This window comes from Aptenodytes patagonicus, chromosome Z (genome assembly GCF_965638725.1).
Source record: "Aptenodytes patagonicus chromosome Z, bAptPat1.pri.cur, whole genome shotgun sequence".
Taxonomy (NCBI): domain Eukaryota; kingdom Metazoa; phylum Chordata; class Aves; order Sphenisciformes; family Spheniscidae; genus Aptenodytes; species Aptenodytes patagonicus.
The window spans coordinates 28,746,927-28,764,856 of record NC_134982.1 but is presented as its reverse complement, the minus strand read 5'-3'; the positions used below and the strand labels follow the sequence as shown (position 1 = coordinate 28,764,856).

Below are 17,930 nucleotides of genomic sequence, written 5' to 3'. Positions count from 1 at the left end.
TTAGAGGAAGGCATGTTTTTATACACTTTGCAGATGAATATGCTAAGATTGAAAGCAGTAAAAGAGCCTGCTAACCTATTAATCCACAGTAATCACAATACTGATAATCAAGGTTATTTTTACCTTCAGATGTGCTTGCATGGACATCTATTGATTCTTTACGTTTTTGAGAGTCAGCCTGTGAAGCAAAAGCAAAGCTAATGTTATTCCAAAAATTTCTGAATTTATTAAAATACCTTAATCTTCCTGTCTGTGGTTGCATCTTTCTAAAGCACTATTTGATAGTAATGACCCTATGGAAGAGCAGCTATAATCATTCCTAATTAAAGGTACTTACATGTATGTATCTTATCTCTCAGATTTTTTTTTTTTTTAAATTATCTGTATTACAAGGATGACTATTTTCTTCTGCATTTTACTTCTGGTCTCAACATAGAAGATAAGACTTGAAAGTAACCTGTCATTATAAACAATACTACCAAGTTTTTTTCCTAACCATTCCATTTATAACAGGTGTCCACACAATTAAATGCTAGAAGTCTTTTTTTTGTTTCCCCTTTCTGTATAAGCCCAAGGGACTACACTATAGTAGCTGACAAAATTTAACAGGAAAGTTTTATTTTTATCTTTGTATTCTATTTTGTAGTCTTATTTTTAACATGGCATGCAACAGAATATGGCAGCCCATGTAAAAAAAAGAGATCAGTCAAGAAAAAACAGAACTTAGTTATTCAACAGTAATGCAGGTTACATGCACAGTCAGCACAAGAGGCTGCTTATGTCAGAGTTCCCTCTCCCTAGAGCTCTTTTGCCTCTTGTTCTTCCCCACCATCCCAATACTTCCATTTTTTCTGCAAGTTAGCCAAGGACTCAGTGGTCAGCACTCGATACTCTGAAATGGGTACAAATGGTACACATTAAAATAAAGTTATGCACATTGTTCTTTCTTAGCTGCTGGAAGTAATCTAGAACTGGCAATAACCAGCATCCAGGTGTTGTGCTGCCCTTCCAGCCTCACTTCCAGTACTACCCAAGAAGGCCAGCAAAAAGTGGCCATATCTACATTCTGCTGCTTGAAATAAGTGAGTTTTAAATACATAAAAATTTGTAGCCTGACAAATTTTCTAGCATCAAAAGACAAAATATGGAGCACTAAGTGAAAGGTGAAAATGAAAAGTTGGGGAATGTTTTTTTCCTGGTTTGGGGGAAGGTGGGGTATTTTACTTTGTTTGGTGGTCCAACAGTTTTCAAAGCATTGCAGAGCTGCTTATAGATAGTGCAGGTGCCAGGAAGAGAGCTGCCAGCAGTTCTACCAAGCTATGAGGAGTTAGAGCACTTTGGTATCTACAGTCTTCCTCTTCTAGAAGACGGCAAGAGACAGGGCTTGAGTTCTTAATTCACAGCAACAAAAATTGTAAGAACTACTATCCCTCTGCTATTTTCTCCAAGTATATCCCTATAGCTCTACAACCAAACATGCATTTTTTAGATCATTTTGCTGATATGATCATTATTGAAATCTGAATCTAGAACTTGGCAATGATGCTCAGGACACTGTTACAAATGAAAGACAACTAAGAGTTGTTGCTTCTGGTCATTTAGAGACTAAAAACATCACTACTTAGCTGTCAGTTTTGTTTAAGGAGATGCTAATTTTCTCAACTGGGAAAAGGGACATTTGACTTACATTTCAAATCTGAAGTTTAGATATTAATAGCTGAGTATCAATTCAGCCATTATTTCCTATTTTTAATTAAAGCATTGACTTCTATGAGAGCACGGTCATGTCAATACCACAGATGGTCCTGAAGCACGCAAATCCATGCTCACTGTATTTGGAGCTACACGTTATTCTCAAGCACATTCTGTGTGGCCTCAGAACACAAATAAGATAGAGGAACAGCTTCATAATATTCAAAGGCACAAATATATTCATTGACCACATATCCATATGCAGCTGAAATGTGGTAGATATTTCAAATACGTACAAGAAAGCTGCAGTCCTTCTATATGGAGAATGTATAACTGAATGCAAACTAAACACTTTCCATTGTATTGAACTGTGATGTGAATGTGCACTTCTATAAACACTTTTCCTCATTCTCCCCACTCTTACGATGACTCTACTGTTCAACAGCCTTTCTAGACAGTTTAATCTCAGAGCCAGTTGAAATACTCTCCCTGCTCTAATCTGCTAACAAACAGCTCAAATTACAGACCCTGACAGCTGTGGCACAGACCCTCTACATTCATGGGGACACCCCACCCCCGGCAAAAAAAAGGTATTTTTAACCTCAGTTTAGTCATCGGTGTTACATCTGTGGGAAGCATAACATCCACCCAGAAAGTAACAAAAGCATTTGTCTTTTGTATATAGTGTAGGCTTGAGTCAACTCAATTATAATGAGATGGACAAAAAGCATTTCTCATACTTTGGTTTTTTAGTAACAAAGCAATCAAAAAAAAAAAAAGAGGTAACAGTCTGTGTACCTACACTTAGCTGTGTTTCTAGCTCAGTCTTATGTCCACTTGCTTCAGATACTGCTGCAGACTGCTGAAAATGATCCTCTGCTTGGAAACTCTTATTTTCTTTCTGTGAGGCCTCTGCAGTTAAGATTTAAAAGAGGAAACAGGGAAATGGAAAATTATAGTACCTTTTTATAACAATTAACCATTCCAAATATGATCTCACAGATCTCGGGAAAAATAAAAATCTTTCTGCTAGTTTCCATGGGCAGTGTTCATAGAAGGCACTGTTGTGGAGTGTTTGTTCAACTTTTATGAAGTGTCAGGAAACAACAAAGCAAAGCATCCATACCTGCAATTTTGAGCTTTTCCCTTTGCAATATAGACATAATAGATGTTCTCTGGAACCAATGTCCTGCTCCCTCCACTTCCCACAAAAGGTTATGATCCCCAGGGTACTTCTCAAGATACTGCTTACAAGCTGAACAAACATAAGAAAAAACACTACATGTACTACATACTCAGTTGTACCTCAGTTTTTAAAGTTTATCTGAAATCAAATTAATTTGCAATCTTCCATCATACACATAAACCACCACAGAAAGAACTGTTCAACAAAACAGTTGAGTCTGAAATAAACCTAATATTGCTTTACCCTACTCATCCTTCTCAATAAATCCTTTCTTCAGGTTTAAACACTTTCCATTATTATCTTAAACTGCAAACAAAGATGGGTGGGATTTTCTTCTTCTTCTCTAAGCACCCACTTGAGAGTTTTACAACTTCACTGGTCACTGTCCCTGCCAATCACAAGACCCAACCCAGGATGGAGAGGCTCTTATGCAGAGGATATAGTCAAGTGACTTTTGTCACCCCATGTTATTACAGGCACTCGTGAAAAGCACTCTTTGGGAATGCGAACATGTTACCATTGCATAGTTTACCATCCACTCACTGTTCACTTCTGGAATATTTTCTTCTCCGCTGTCCCTCCACCTCTTTTCTCCCAATACACATACTAAACATCCATGTGGAGAGGCATGCTTTGACATTATTCAGTAGTAGCTACCAGGAAAACTACCGTTTTTCACCTGATTCACTATTGATGCATAATTTCAGTGGACAAGATCCCTGCCATATCATTCCTTGACCAGGGAAATGGATTAGTCATTAAATTCCACTCAAAACAGTTTGCTGGTTGAAGCCTAACAAATGAGGTCTAGTCAGATGCAACAAGAGACAACGGTACTTGGAAAAGCAGAAAATTTCCAGTGGCTAAGGCAGCCAGATGAAAATGTTCCTTCATAGAAGGAAGCCTGGCAGATGGCCTAAGAGTAGGACAAGCCTTGAGAAACAGGGCAAAGGAGATGTGCCTGAACACAGTCCCAAGCAACATTGTTTCCAGAATATGTATCATTTCCTAGATGACATAACCCTCTCGGGTTGCTACTGGAAGAGCCTAAGCGTTCTCCTTGTACATTAGAACTGTGCCTTCTTATACTCAAGTTAAAACACAGGCTAGTATGTCCATTTGACCAGAAGTTCTGAGAAAGCATGAATTAAATGATTCTGTGAGCAAGAAAAAGGTGCTACAAAGAAGATATACATCAGATCACACACAGAAACACCCCAGCCCATTCTGGAGGCTGGGGGGGACACAGTGGTAAACGTCACAGTACCAGAAAGCCAATGGCGATCTAATAATCTAACCCCATGTAGAGGATTAAAAATCTTATCAGGAACTACTTTACCATCTTAAACAAATCAGGATTTTCAGCCTTCACTGAAGAGCAGAACATTTAATACAGAAACTGAGGATACAGCCACAAACATGGAGCTTGAATGACAGCACTCATTTGGACATGTAAAGAAAGCACAAAGAGGATCAGAAGAATAAATTAAAGAGCCTGCCTGTGTACGTGAAGGACGACATCGGGTATCGTAGGCCAAGAGAGTCTTCAGCAAAGGAATCCACAAAGTCTTCCAACATGATTAGCCCAGAGTCTTTCCCACGATGTTTCTTTCTTACAAACATTGTGTCTAGCACTGGCAGCTGATAACTCTGACCACGGTAAGAGCTACAAACACGTCCTGAAATAATCGGAGGGGAAAAGATATCCATCAGTACTTCAGCATTGACATGCTGCAGCATGGATTTTAGCATATTCAAACAAAGACTTTTATAATTTGTAAAAATTATACCAAACTATAAAGTTGTAAGTCATATAAAATTGTATTAAAAATTTTAAAAATAATTTATAACGTTCATTAAAAGTGAATAATTGCTATCAGCCATTTATTGGCTCTTTGGGCAAGCTTCATAATGTTGCTAAGATATATCAATAGATTAATATGTTAGAAAAAGTCTGTAGTACCAGAAAAGAATAGCAGAGATAGAGAGGAAAGGCTCACTTTGAAATCTCGCTATACAATTCCATAGGAAAACTATACTAAAAACAAAGTTGAAAGAGAGAGGAGGGAAAAGGAGACAATAAAATTCTTGAATTGCACTTTTATGTAATCACATCACTCCTCAGGACAAATATGAAGACTTGTTGTGGTTTAACCTCAGCCAGCAACCGAGTACCACACAGCTGCTCACTCACTCCCCTCCCTCCCCCATGGGATGGGGGAGAGAATTGGAAGAGTAAAAGTGAGAAAAACTCGTGCGTTGAGATAAAAACAGTTCAATAATTGAAATAAAATAATAACAATAATAATAATAATAATAATGATGTAATAATAATAATACACAAAGCAAGTGATGCACAGTGCAATTGCTCACCACCCGCCGACCGATGCCCAGCCAGTCCCCGAGCAGCAGCCCCCCCCCGGCCAGCTTTCCCCAGTTCATGTACTGAGCATGACGTCACATGGTATGGAATGTCCCTGTGGCCAGTTTGGCTGTGCCCCCTCCCAGCTTCTTGTGCACCCCCAGCCTTCTCAGTCAGTAGAGCATGGGAATCTGAAAAGTCCTTGACTAGTGTAAGCACTACGTAGCAACAACTAAAACATCGGTGTGTTATCAACATTGTTCTCATCCTAAATCCAAAACACAGCACTGTACCAGCTACTAGGAAGGAAATTAACTCTATCCCTGCCGAAACCAGGACAAGACTACAATTCAGCTCTTGTTTAAAGACTGAAACAATTATTCCGATTTTTTTAAATGAAACCACAAAAAAATCCTAGGACACTTTACATTGGAATTCTCCCATAAACAATACATTATCCATAATTAAACAAAGATGAAACAGACTGTCACAACACACAGGTACTTCAGTATCAGAGGATTGAAAGCATAGCTATGGACTCAGTGGTGACAAAGGGATGCCATATAATGGCATTAAGATAGCCCATCAACTATCCAACCCATTTTCAGGCCCTCATTTTGTGAGTCAGTGTGAACTATGCCAAAAGGTTGCCCTTTCCTCTAAAAAGGCCGAAGAGAAGCATACAGCTGTCTATAGAACCTAGTTAGTCTTTGCAACCTGGTACTTTTGAGACCAATGAACACACTTATCTTCATTTTTCGAGCAAGGAAAACCAGGACAGAGAGGTTACATTACTTGGGTATCCTCTGGGATGCCAGTCAAGCTCCACCACTCTTTCCTAACCACCTGTTTCCAGAGCTGTTTTTCTCCACGTAGACTACTCATTTGGAGAATACAGCACACAATCAAACATGGGTGAAATATTGATAATGCCTAGAAAGATTAGCCTTCAGTGTTTGCTAACTCAGGACAAGTAAATGAGAGGGCATCATGAGAAATGTAGCAAGTGAGCATGAGTACAGCAAAACTTCAGTGCCACATAAAGAAGTGTTCCCATTCTAGACTAAAAATAGAATCAGTACTCTAATTTCCAGCTTTATAAGGCCACAACAAAACCCACTGCAATGTAAATACTACTTTGTGACCACCACACTACAGCAATTTTTACATTAAAAATAATACTGAGACTTATACAAATTATGCAGTGCATAATTTCTTGAAAAAAAAGAAAAACAAAAAGGTGACAATCACAACAACTTAGCTGGTTGCTTTCCAATATTGACTGCCAGACCAGAATAGGTCAGTGACCCAGTCAGTTTACTATTTTATTTTTAACAGTTAGCAGAGGCATATATGTACGTTAGATGGGGGAAATCTCCAGCGAGCCTTCACTACCATCATTAATCCTGAATTAGTTAACCCCCTCTAGAGATAAAACAAAAATGCAGACTGTTTCTCCTTGATCCAAATATTGATATTATACAAAGTGCTATCAATGTGCTGAACAGCCTACCCAAATACTGAATTTTATTCAGCAAAAAATGAAAAACAAAAAATTCCAGAATAACTAAAGGGAAATTATAATGTTTCAGAAAAAAAGAAAAACAACAGAAAGTCTGTAACATTAATAACAAACCTGCCAACTCAGTTGTAATCTCTGAGGAAATGCATATGTGGAAGGAAAGGGAATCTCTTTTTGTTATTACCAGGTGTAGCTGAATCTCATGCCTGTGAGCAAAGTTTCTATGCTGTCGTGCTATAAAATGTTTAAGTGATAATGACATATGATTCTACAATCATTTCAGATAAACAGGATCTCTGCATTCTGGAGCTAGGTAAAAAAAAAAACAAACCCCAAAAACCAAACAAAAAACCAAAAAGCCAAACCCAGCCCAATCCAACCATAAACAATTGTTCTACAGAAAAAAGAAAAAAGCTTTCAGATATACCTCATTTCTACAGTTTTAAATATATTTTGTAGAACACAAAGAAATCTAAGAACTTCCTTAGATTGCTAAAACACGTAAGCATTTAAGCTAGAAATTTTACAGCAATCTGACCTCTTATGATTTCAGGAAAACACAAACTCATTAGACCTGCAAGGCTTGTAAAGTCTACTAAATACAATATTCTTCAAATAAGCTCCCTATCTCCCTCCCTCTACCCCCCCAAATCCCACAATACTCAAGTGTTTTACCTGTAGGTTTAACAGAATAGAACCCAATAGCCTCTCCTTTTTTCCACATGATCTTAGCATAGTCATTGCTACCATGACAGAGAAATGGAATCTCATTTCTTTCCATTTCTTGAGTCCGATAGATAATTCGATTCAGAACATAGAGAACAACCCTCTCTCCAACAGACTTCACCTAAGGAAACACAGAAGAACATTTCAGAAGAGTGGTCAGATTAGTTAATGCTCACACATCAGGGACCTTATTTTTCAAAATTGCCGGTTAACACAGCTGCAGACGGAGTCAAGAGAAGCTGTAAGTGCTAAAGCAGGATGAAGCTCTGGGGTTTGTTTGAGGGCAAGGAGATGCTCAGAAGCCATAGCAATAGGTTAAGTATAAAGCACTACCATAGTCAGAGGATATTTCACAACTTCAGTGTCACTCCTAATCCAATGGGTAAAAGCTGAGAGAAGTGCTGGGAGTGGGGCGGTGGGGGGAATGCTTTTATTTTAGCTCAAAACTATTTTTGGATTTAAGAAACATTCACGAAACACAATAGCAGTATAGCAGATAGTTGGAGTCCTACAAAGGAGAAATGATGAGCCTCATGAGGTAGCAGGACTTGGCACACTCAATCACTGCTGACAGAGTGGCAGACAACAGGACATGATGCAGTGGAAGAACTAGTTAAACCATTTCCGTGGCATGAAACAAGGAACTCAATATCCTTTTCTCTGTCCTGCAGGGTTCCTTTTACTCATGACATTTAAATTCACCAGTAACCTACCCACTGTGAAGGAAGAATGGAGGAACGACGCTCTCTTCCCAATGCCCAGAGTCTCAGCTACCCTACCTGTAAAAGATTCAGCTTTCCTAACTTAATCACCATCCTACTATTAAGAAGCACATGGAAAACAAGGCTACATGCCAAATTCTCTAGAGTAAATTAAAAAAACAAAAATCAAAGATGAATGCCCAGATCCTGTGAGTGGATATAAATTACACTCCTGGAAAAATATGGATTTCCAGTTTTGGAAAAAAACAAAACTCCATGCTACATAGATGTCAGTAATGGTAACAAAGGTCAGTGATGAGCAATAAAGCAGATACCAGGCAACTTGCTTTCCCAGACCTCATGTATTGCCAGTGCAAGCCACCAGCTCCAACTCACCTCTATCAAACAGGTTCCCGACAATATTTTTAGCTTACTAGTCTCCTGATAAGACCAATAGGTACTGCTGTGTACAATGCACCACTCTACTAAGACGTTTCAATACAACCAGACTTAACGATGTCCTAAAGAGTAAAGGAAAAACTCTTAACATTCTTAACAACTAAATAGCTTACATATGAAGCTACTGTACGAGAGCCACTCTTGCTCTAGACACTATCTTCACAACCAAGTCTCCTTCCCCCTAGTACCTATTCCTCTATTCCCACTGACCTTGCTTTTAACTTGAGACAGCAACTCATTTCTGACTGAAATGAAAACATGTAACATCTCACACACTAGCTATTTGCCATTACTTGCCATTATCTTGAAGGATAAGAATAATTGCTAGGTGAATGTTGGAGCGCTTTACCTGATGAAGCCCCTGTCTAGCAGGGACAGATGTTCTCAGAATGTCATCAATTGACCACCACTGGTCAGCAAGATACAGGGCTACAGCTTGAAAGAAACAAGGGGAAATAAAAAGTTAGTGATTCTTACCATTCCAAAAGAAACAAACTCATTAAAGCTGCTAAACAATTAGGAATAACACTGTAGTAACCAAGTTAAGCATCTTCTAGTTGGCACTATATTAATGCAGCTCTCACTACCCTAGCAGAACAAATGTGGTGCTATATACCCCCCCATACACAATGCTCCTGAGTCCAAAACTTGTTCGAAAACTGAGAACAATAAAACCAAATGCAGATTTTGTGCAGTATGACATACAGGAACTATTTTTCAGACATAAGCACTATCCTTCATCACTGTGCTCTAGCACCTCCTTCCACTAAAAATGGGGCCTGCCAAGAGGAGTCTCATTCATACATGTATTTTAGTTTTGGGTTGCTAATGGATATTGATATTGAAACTGTACAAGTTTTAGGGAGTCAAATGAATGTAAAAGGGCTGATGGCCATGGGATTAGCAATTAGGAAGAGTTTGATCTTTGGGCATTTGTGGCAAACTTGGCAATCATATACATGGCATTAAATGGAAAGAGAAGGAAACATGGAGGACCGGAAGGGAAAGGAGGAAAGGAGAAAAAAAAAACCCAAAAACCGGTGAGATGTCGTCTTAGCCAGAGCTATGTTAGGACCTAAAGCTAAAGACAAATTTACACTTGATGCGGATCAATCACTGCTAATAAAGAGCATCTAAATTCATAGGCAAATTAATGGATTCTATGAACGCTCAATAAATTCCTTTTGGAGAGGTGAGGTGTACACAGAGGTCAAAAGATGCATGTTGTACTTTGATTCAGACAAGCACCATGTTATTTTGCTACGTATCTTCTGAATTCAATGGATCCAGTTCTACTCTGATTAACATGCAAAGTTCTATCACTTGTGTATATGATGCCACAACAAAAAATAATAGTATGGGAACAAGAACGCAGTGAACAACAAATGCAAAAGTTGCAAAGTTGAGCTACACTAGCATGGAATGAGCAAGGGCCTGGTTAGATGTATTTGTCACAGAAAAAGAAACAGCAACACAGAGATTAAAATCTTAAAATGAAACCTGTGAGTGAGTCCCCTGGTGCAAACAAAGCAAGAACTTTGTGTGTCTGCTCTTCACCATAAAGAGGAACGAAGCCCACAGTTGACAAGCTAATAGGAATCTGAAACAAGAGTGTACAATTCAACAGACTCTTGCAAAACAACATTAGTAAAATACACAGAGAACGTTTAGCAGGGTAAGCAAGATGAACATTGAAAACCAAGTGCTTAACAGTTAACTGTAAAGGACAAGCATCAGACCCCCACTGTTACTTTAGACATTTCTTCCTAAAGACAGACTACATTATAAAGAGCTCTGACTCTCAAGCTCTGGCAGATTTAGCTACAGTAATTTATACTGTTACAGCTCTCTGCTGTCAGCAGTTTGCATTTATGTGCACAACTGAAGTAAGTTGTGCAAAGAGCCAGCAGTATGTTCACTTCAACTGTCCCAGCTATGCAAGCTGTCAAAGCCAACAGAAGAACAAGCAGGCAGTCAAACTCAGAAACAAACTGGCACAGCAAAATTGCTGTTTGTTAGCATGAGCCCTAATGTGCTAAGGTGGGAAGGCTGGATTCAAAAGAGTTTTCTTCCCTTAAATTGCACACATTTTAGAAATTCCAAAGTTGTCTGCTTGATTTCCCCTCAGGAACAACATGAGAAGGGCCAAATCAATCCATCTTTCAGGAGTTAAGTACCTTTGTGGAAATGGATTTTGATATTTAAAACTCATATTTTCAATATTTAACTAATGCATAAACACTAGACAGACATTAATGGTGTGGTAAATACTTACTTACCCAGTTTAAGAAGATTATGATATGCTATGCCACAAACGAGGATGCTAATACAGACAAATATTTAGGCATACAGCACCTGCAGAAATGCAGGAAAGTACTCAAGACTCTGCTTCTGCCAAGGAATCTGCAGCACTGACCTTTTGTTCCCACAGAGAATCCTCTCAGCTCATTTACACATTAAAGCTATACACCATTGCTTTTATTGGTACTAGTTCTAATAGAAACGTTCATCTAGACAGAACCAACACATCCCTTGCATAAGTTGGTCAAAATGTTTAAAACAAAGTGTCACAGACAGCCTCTACCAGAACTCCTAATAATAGCAGCGAATATTTCAGATAAAAAGAAAAGAAACACTTCTGAAATTAGTGAAACTTGCTGATCAAGAATTGAACCCAACCATGAGGAACGTTGAAGGACTGAGATACAAGAAGAGCCAGTTAGCTTCTGTAAATCATGAACCCCTTAGTTATGATGATAGATTCTTGTGACCGCGTGAGTTAGTGCTTTTTAGGAAAGAGTTTGACTCATCAGTTGAAATTTTAAGATTTTTTTTTTTTAAATTACTTAATGCATACAGATCCATTGTCTAGAAGCAGCAAATAGTCACTGATGCCCAGATTTAAACCCAACTACAGAATGAAAAAAAAAAAGTAGAGCTTAACACACAAACAGGAATTTGGAAAATACAAAAGCTTTGCTAAAATAATTATGTAATTCAATAGTTATGGACTGGATATTTTAAATCTTAAATCTACAAGTATATCAAGAAAACTGGGACTAAGGTATTTGCTGGTTCTTACTTTGCCGTGGTCTGGCAGAGACAAGAATTCAGGATGGTTTGGATTCCCACACCGAAGGTCAGACAAGTAGTCCTCTGCTGAGCTCTCCAAGTCCTCATGACTGTAGCTGTTCAACATATCCACAGGGAATGACATCCTCTTAAGAAATAAGCAACATTATTACTGTAGGTAGGTACAGAGATACAATGCACAGTTTATCACATATTCCTGCTAAACACCTAACTAAGACTGTTGAACACCCCCCCTCTGCTGCTCTCTAGAGCCCTCCATATCCAAGCCAGAAAGGAGAAATGCTCCAGGCATTTAATTAGGATGGTGCCTATTAACACCCAGTCTGTAAAACAATACATGAACCCAATCTGTGTTTATAAAGCAGAAAAGGGTGGGTTTAGCCCATAGATCCCTTTAGACCCAAATGTGGCAAATTTCCAGCATACAAGCCCCCTGTTTGCAGCACATGTACAATAGACCACATGCTGTCTTGAGGTGGCAGGCTCAGTTATGTCCCTCCCAGCTGATGTTTTTGAGGCCACAGATTAAGCAATAAGCGGCCAGTCAACTAAAAAGTAAACAGCCTGAAAGATAACAAGAAGAAAGAGGAGTTCATTTATTTTTGGAGGCTTTGCATTTAAATCCACCTCTGAAGAAACCAAAGCATTGTTCACAACTTCTCTCAACAAGTGGCCAGCTAGCGTGCCTACCAGCTGGTTGTTTCCAAAAGCATTTCAACTGTGAACAGGAGATGCTACAAGCTCGCCAAAAACAAGAGCCCACAACAGACTAAAGAGACACTTTAAGGAGGTGACAAGACAAAAACTAAAGCACTGACGACCAACCATAGTGGCAATAGCTCCTTGAAAGCTCTTAGATTCAAACCTTCCTTGTCAAAGTGGTGTCAAATTAAGATGAACAAGAGCTCCTGGAATCTACTGTGTGCTCTTCAGCTAAGGCTCTTCCGGGTCTATGAAACTATACACAGCAACAGACCCCTCAGCTCCTTTCAAGTTATGGCCCAAACTCTCACAAGCATGAGCTACCACAAGATCATGAGAACCTGTTCTGGAGGAACACAGGGATGTCCTTCTGTCTCGCTCAGCTCCCAGGAACTCATCACTCAACTCTCAAAAACACAAAGCTTTTCACAGGGGATTTATGATTCCTAGTCTCCACTATGGAGTCTTTTTTTTAAATTTTGTTTTAATGATTTTTTTTCCTTTATCTCCAGTCCCCTCCCTTTAATCCACCATTCAGTGCTCTACTGACACAGGTAAATCAAATGCAAGAGAGCTTTTTATTTCAACCCACCCAGTAGCAATTAAAAAGTCTGCATTTTAAAAGCTTTTTAACAGCAATAATGTACTACTATTAAGTTGCTTGAATAGATGAGGCTTCTGCTTCTACAAAAGAGACTTCTTTTTTTCCTGTTAAAATTGCAAAACAAACTTGGGACATGACTTCATTGGCATTTACAACTGCTAGCTTTAATGCTTTTGCTGATGAACACACTGATGCTTTCCACGAATGCTATTGTTTAGATATACACGCACATTCTCCACAGCCATTTCCTTTAAAATTCTGCTCATTCCTTCCCCTTACCTGTTATTTGGATTTCCTCTTGCCTTCTCTTCCAGTCTCTCACATTCCTCCTGCTATTGCTCACTGCGCCTTTCAGATGCTTAGCTGCATCTCTTAATTCTCCACCTGTTTCTTCCCACCTTCCAGGTGCTGCCCTTGTTAACAGGGCAGAAGCAGGCAAGAGACACCTGACACTAGCCAACTCCATTTGCTCCTCCTGTTTGCAAGCAAAGGGACTTCAAGAGCCAGAGGCGAGGCATGCATGCCTTTGAATGCAGCAGCAATGCACCGCAGCCAGAGGAGCTGCTGCCAGAGAAGCAATTCATCCACCGCTGGTCTCCTCACCTCTAACAGATATGGTTTAACCACCCATATTACAGTTCTGAAACACACCGGCAATACCGTAGAACATGTAAATGGACTAGCCTGATATAAGTATGTTGCAAGAGAACAGGAAGAAAGGTGAAGTGTGAGATTACATGTCACTGCTTCTACAAGAGGATGAGGCTTTAGCACCCAGTTAGCTGCAACAGGCCAGGTAAATTCTGCTTTAAGGGAATACAGACACATGAAAAACACAAGATTTTATTTTCTGTATGCTGGCAGAAAGGGGAAACCCCCCTTCACTATTAAAGAAATACCTAAGTGCTGGGATAACTCTGAGAATAACAGACAAATTGAGCTGAGCTTTTGTTATTACATGACAAACAGACCAGCAAGCCACAAGCTATAACTGAAAGCCTCTAGGTCATAATTCCTGGCATTTTTTTAGAATAAAATAATGCAGGACCAAAGCAGAAAATATGCAATAAGAAATTCAGTAGATTATCTGAGTTCCAACCACTACACCACTATGAAAATAAAAGCAACAACCATATCTTTGCTTATAAGCAAAAAAGACAAAAAACTCTTTTCTGCTAATTAATGAATTCATTGAATAACCATTCAATAACATTTGAAATCATTCAAAGACCTCCTTTCTGTTTAGCTGTTTGGGTTACTTAACACTTTCATATAGCATACTTTGACTTTATCCACTCCCAACCCACTTATGTTAGTCAATTTTGACTTTTCATCTTTTATCATTTACAGAGAACAGGTTATGCAGAAAAAAAACCAATACAGAGCAATCTTCAAGATTGAACCAAAGAAAACCTACTCAGCATCCCTGCTAAATAAATATCTATCAATTGTACTGTGCAGCAGATTAGACATGTAAAGTGACAAGCTCTCAAACACTTGTGTGATGTAATTCATCTCAGTGTTGAGGAGATCAGAAATATTTCACAACATACAAGTTCACTAGATCCCTGAAGTAACTATACATAGAAAGTTATCAAATTACATTAAAAGCATTAAACAGGTGATGAAAGGAGAATGTCCCATGCCAATCTACAGCAGAGCATAAGGAAGTAGTTCAACAGTCCAAAATGAAAGCATCTTCATTTTGAAAGGCAAAATAACCTACCAAAGACAAACCAAACAGCTTCCAGTAGTAATAAATTAATACATTTCCCTCACAAACACAGTTGGTTTGTCAGTGTCTAACAAAGTAAAAATACAGATGGCTCCACATCTAGCCAGTCTCAAGTAATGCAGGAGAGAGAAAAAGGGAAAGAGAAAATAGCTTTTCAGTTTTCCTTGACAAAAGCATTACACATTTTCTCCGCAGAGGCAGCAGGAACAGCACACGTCTCTGCCACACAGTCCCTCATGCCCCTTTTTGTTGCTCTAAGCCTCCCACGTGTTGCATGACTGTAAAACTGTCAGGTCAAATCCTTGTCACACATTGTGGGACTGTGCTCTGCTCATGGGGTACCGCTCCAATTGGTTAGCTAACAGTCAGGTTGACTGAGCACATGCGATGTAGCCTTAAGCAACCAAACTCATCACAACCGTTTGTACAAAAGGCATATTAGAAGTGTGTGTTTGGAAGGGGGGAATAAAATTCATTTTAGTTTTTTTAATGAGGCAAATTATGCTTTTCATGTTTCAAGTGAAAGAAAATAAATCTTACGGTCTTCATAACCATATCATTTAACATAATAGTATTAAAGATTGCATGTCATAAACTCACATGAGCAACATTTGCTTTAATGCGGAATTGTATGACTTTCCCCCTTGTCAACATTATGCAAGCTACTACGCGAAAAATGGCACGTCCTTTTTTTAGGAACAGCTGCAGCACCAGAGGGTAACAGAGATCAATTCAAGGAACAACGACAAAAATTACATTTAACAGGATGAATGAACACATTCCTGTGCAACTGAAGCAGTTCCTTATTCACAAAAATCTTTATTACTACAAGCATTAAGGTTAAAAAAAATGTAGAACAAGTGGGCAACATTGCAAATTGATTTAATTATAAATTATAGCTGCAACCCCTATTTCATCTTAGGAGTGCATGAAGGAGAGATAGACCGTACATGCAGCTTCCAGCTCACACATGGATTTCAGCAAGAACGGAGAGATCTGTTCATCCCCTTGCAGACCCTCAATACTAGAGTGCCACAAAATAGCAGAAAGATACGAAGCCAAAAGCTATATTGTTTCTTACAGCATGTCAGGGGGCTTAAATAGAGATTAAACTGGGTTTGGGTACCTTTATCTTAGGGGAACTGAAGTCTAAGCGGTTAGGCTGCCAGCCAAGGATTTAGAGGAATCAGGATGAATTTCCAGCTCTAACACAGACATGTTACTTTATCTGCATTAACTCCTCATCTACAAAATGCAAATAATCATTACCTCAAAGAGACCAGTATGAGAAATACTTTACCGAGATCATGAGATACTTGAACACAAATTGTATCAAAACTTGACAAGTACCGGAAGTAGACAATTACTTAGACAGCACAACTTAACCGCACAGCTCATTTTTCTTTAAAAAAAACCAAAACAAAACCACAAACAATCCACCAAGGACTTTTCAACATAAAATAACTGGGACACGTAAATATGCCTGGTGTAACAAATATGTGCAAAACTAAATCAACAGCTACATAGCAGGTGAACAATCTTCAGATTTAAATTCGTGTTTAACAATAAATAATTCTAATTTAATTAGGGTTTTGGGTTTTTTTAAATTAAAATTTGAAGTTTAGAGAACAGACCCCAGCATGCTCAAGCTATGACCTGCAGAACTTTTCTGCTAAACCAGGACAACTAATCCAGCCTGCAGGACACACATCAGGTCCAGCCCTATGATAAAGTATTGGCCTGCTCGGACAAGAAGTAAACCACTATAGTGCCTGACCTAAGCTTTAACCTATTTAAACAAGTGCGGAAGTATTGGATCACAGAACTCCTCAAGGACTGCCATGCATTTCTTATGAATCATCACACACCTTGAACCAAGTTCTATCTTAAAAATATAATCCTACCATGATCTCCCAGACTAGCTATAAGCTACACCTGGGGTAGCTTATACTTATACTCTCATCATGAGAAGAGACATAAATATCAAACTAAATATATATTTCCATATATATATTAGCTGCTGATGTTCCAGAGAAAAATCAAGCCAGGACCACAGAAGTCCCAAGCCATGCTCCAGAACTACATCTGATGATGCACCAAACCAGCAATCATCATCTCAGAGCTGCAGGAATATAATTTCCGTTTTGCTGTGTTAGTTTCCCACCTCGCAATGTCCAATTGCTGGTTTGGTGGAAGCTGTAAAACTACATAAAAGTTGGAAGAAAAATAAAAATTTTTAAAAAGTAGTATTTTCAGTCTTATAGCTTCAACTACAAAAAAAAAATCATCACATCTGCCATTTCTAAAATTGTTAAGTTCTACTAACACTAATTCTATTAACAAACAAATTACATGTTTCTTTGCTTAGACTACCAGCTGTCCCATACACAAAACACTTTCATTGCTTTTGTTTCTTCTTTATTCAACCTGAAATATCTTAAATTGGGAGGGGTTGTTTTTAAATGTTGTTTTTTCTTGTTTCTATCCAAATACAGTCTGAAACTTTTAAATAAGTAAAAAGGTTGTTCGTCCTTTTCTAATATAAAAATAAGTAAATTTTAAACCTATGCTGAGATAATCATTTAAATACATAGAGAGAGTACCGATCTGGTTTATAATGAGTCTTGTAGTTTGAAATACATAGAGAAAACCTGTCCCATAATTAACAATTTAGATCACTATTGTAACAAAGCTTTTATGTTTTATAAATATCCCCATCTCTTAAAACTCTATTCATTTTAATTTGTAATGTAATGTACATCAACTGCAGGAAGCGGAAGGTATTTTAGAAAAGGGAAGTTGTATTTTAAACAATAGAGTATATATTAGGATTTCTTGAAAAACATACAGGTTTGAGGAAGCAACAATAATACACTATTTGCCACATTGAATAGACAACTCAAACCCTCCTCACTTGAATAACTACATATTTAAAAGTAGGTTCTCTTGGGTTTTAATTCAAAAAGCTTGGTTTTGTGTATTCCTAAGTGGTCTTCAAACGGTTATCTGCACCATAGCACTAAGGCATATAAATACTATTTCCCTGCAGTGTGGCTTCTGTTCACATTTTTAGAGAACATAGACACGTCAATCCTAAATACAAGTTCTTGCCAACTCATAAATTTGCTCTGGTTTAGGGTTTTTTTTT

General features: G+C 38.4%; 1 protein-coding gene across 2 annotated transcripts in view; it reads right to left on the bottom strand.

Moving 5' to 3' along the window:
* FAM169A (family with sequence similarity 169 member A) overlaps positions 1–17,930 on the bottom strand; it is a 38,551-nt gene that overhangs the window by 5,582 nt on the left and 15,039 nt on the right. The window contains exons 2-9 of one of the 2 annotated variants that reach the window (XM_076363245.1): positions 11,731–11,868; positions 10,149–10,248; positions 8,998–9,083; positions 7,438–7,609; positions 4,378–4,557; positions 2,819–2,947; positions 2,495–2,604; positions 124–178 (exon numbers count right to left, since the gene is read on the bottom strand). In XM_076363245.1, the coding sequence (XP_076219360.1) occupies positions 124–178; positions 2,495–2,604; positions 2,819–2,947; positions 4,378–4,557; positions 7,438–7,609; positions 8,998–9,083; positions 10,149–10,248; positions 11,731–11,868 (970 nt within the window). The remainder of the gene's footprint in view (positions 1–123; positions 179–2,494; positions 2,605–2,818; positions 2,948–4,377; positions 4,558–7,437; positions 7,610–8,997; positions 9,084–10,148; positions 10,249–11,730; positions 11,869–17,930) is intronic. The other variant, XM_076363246.1, reaches the window with a different exon arrangement.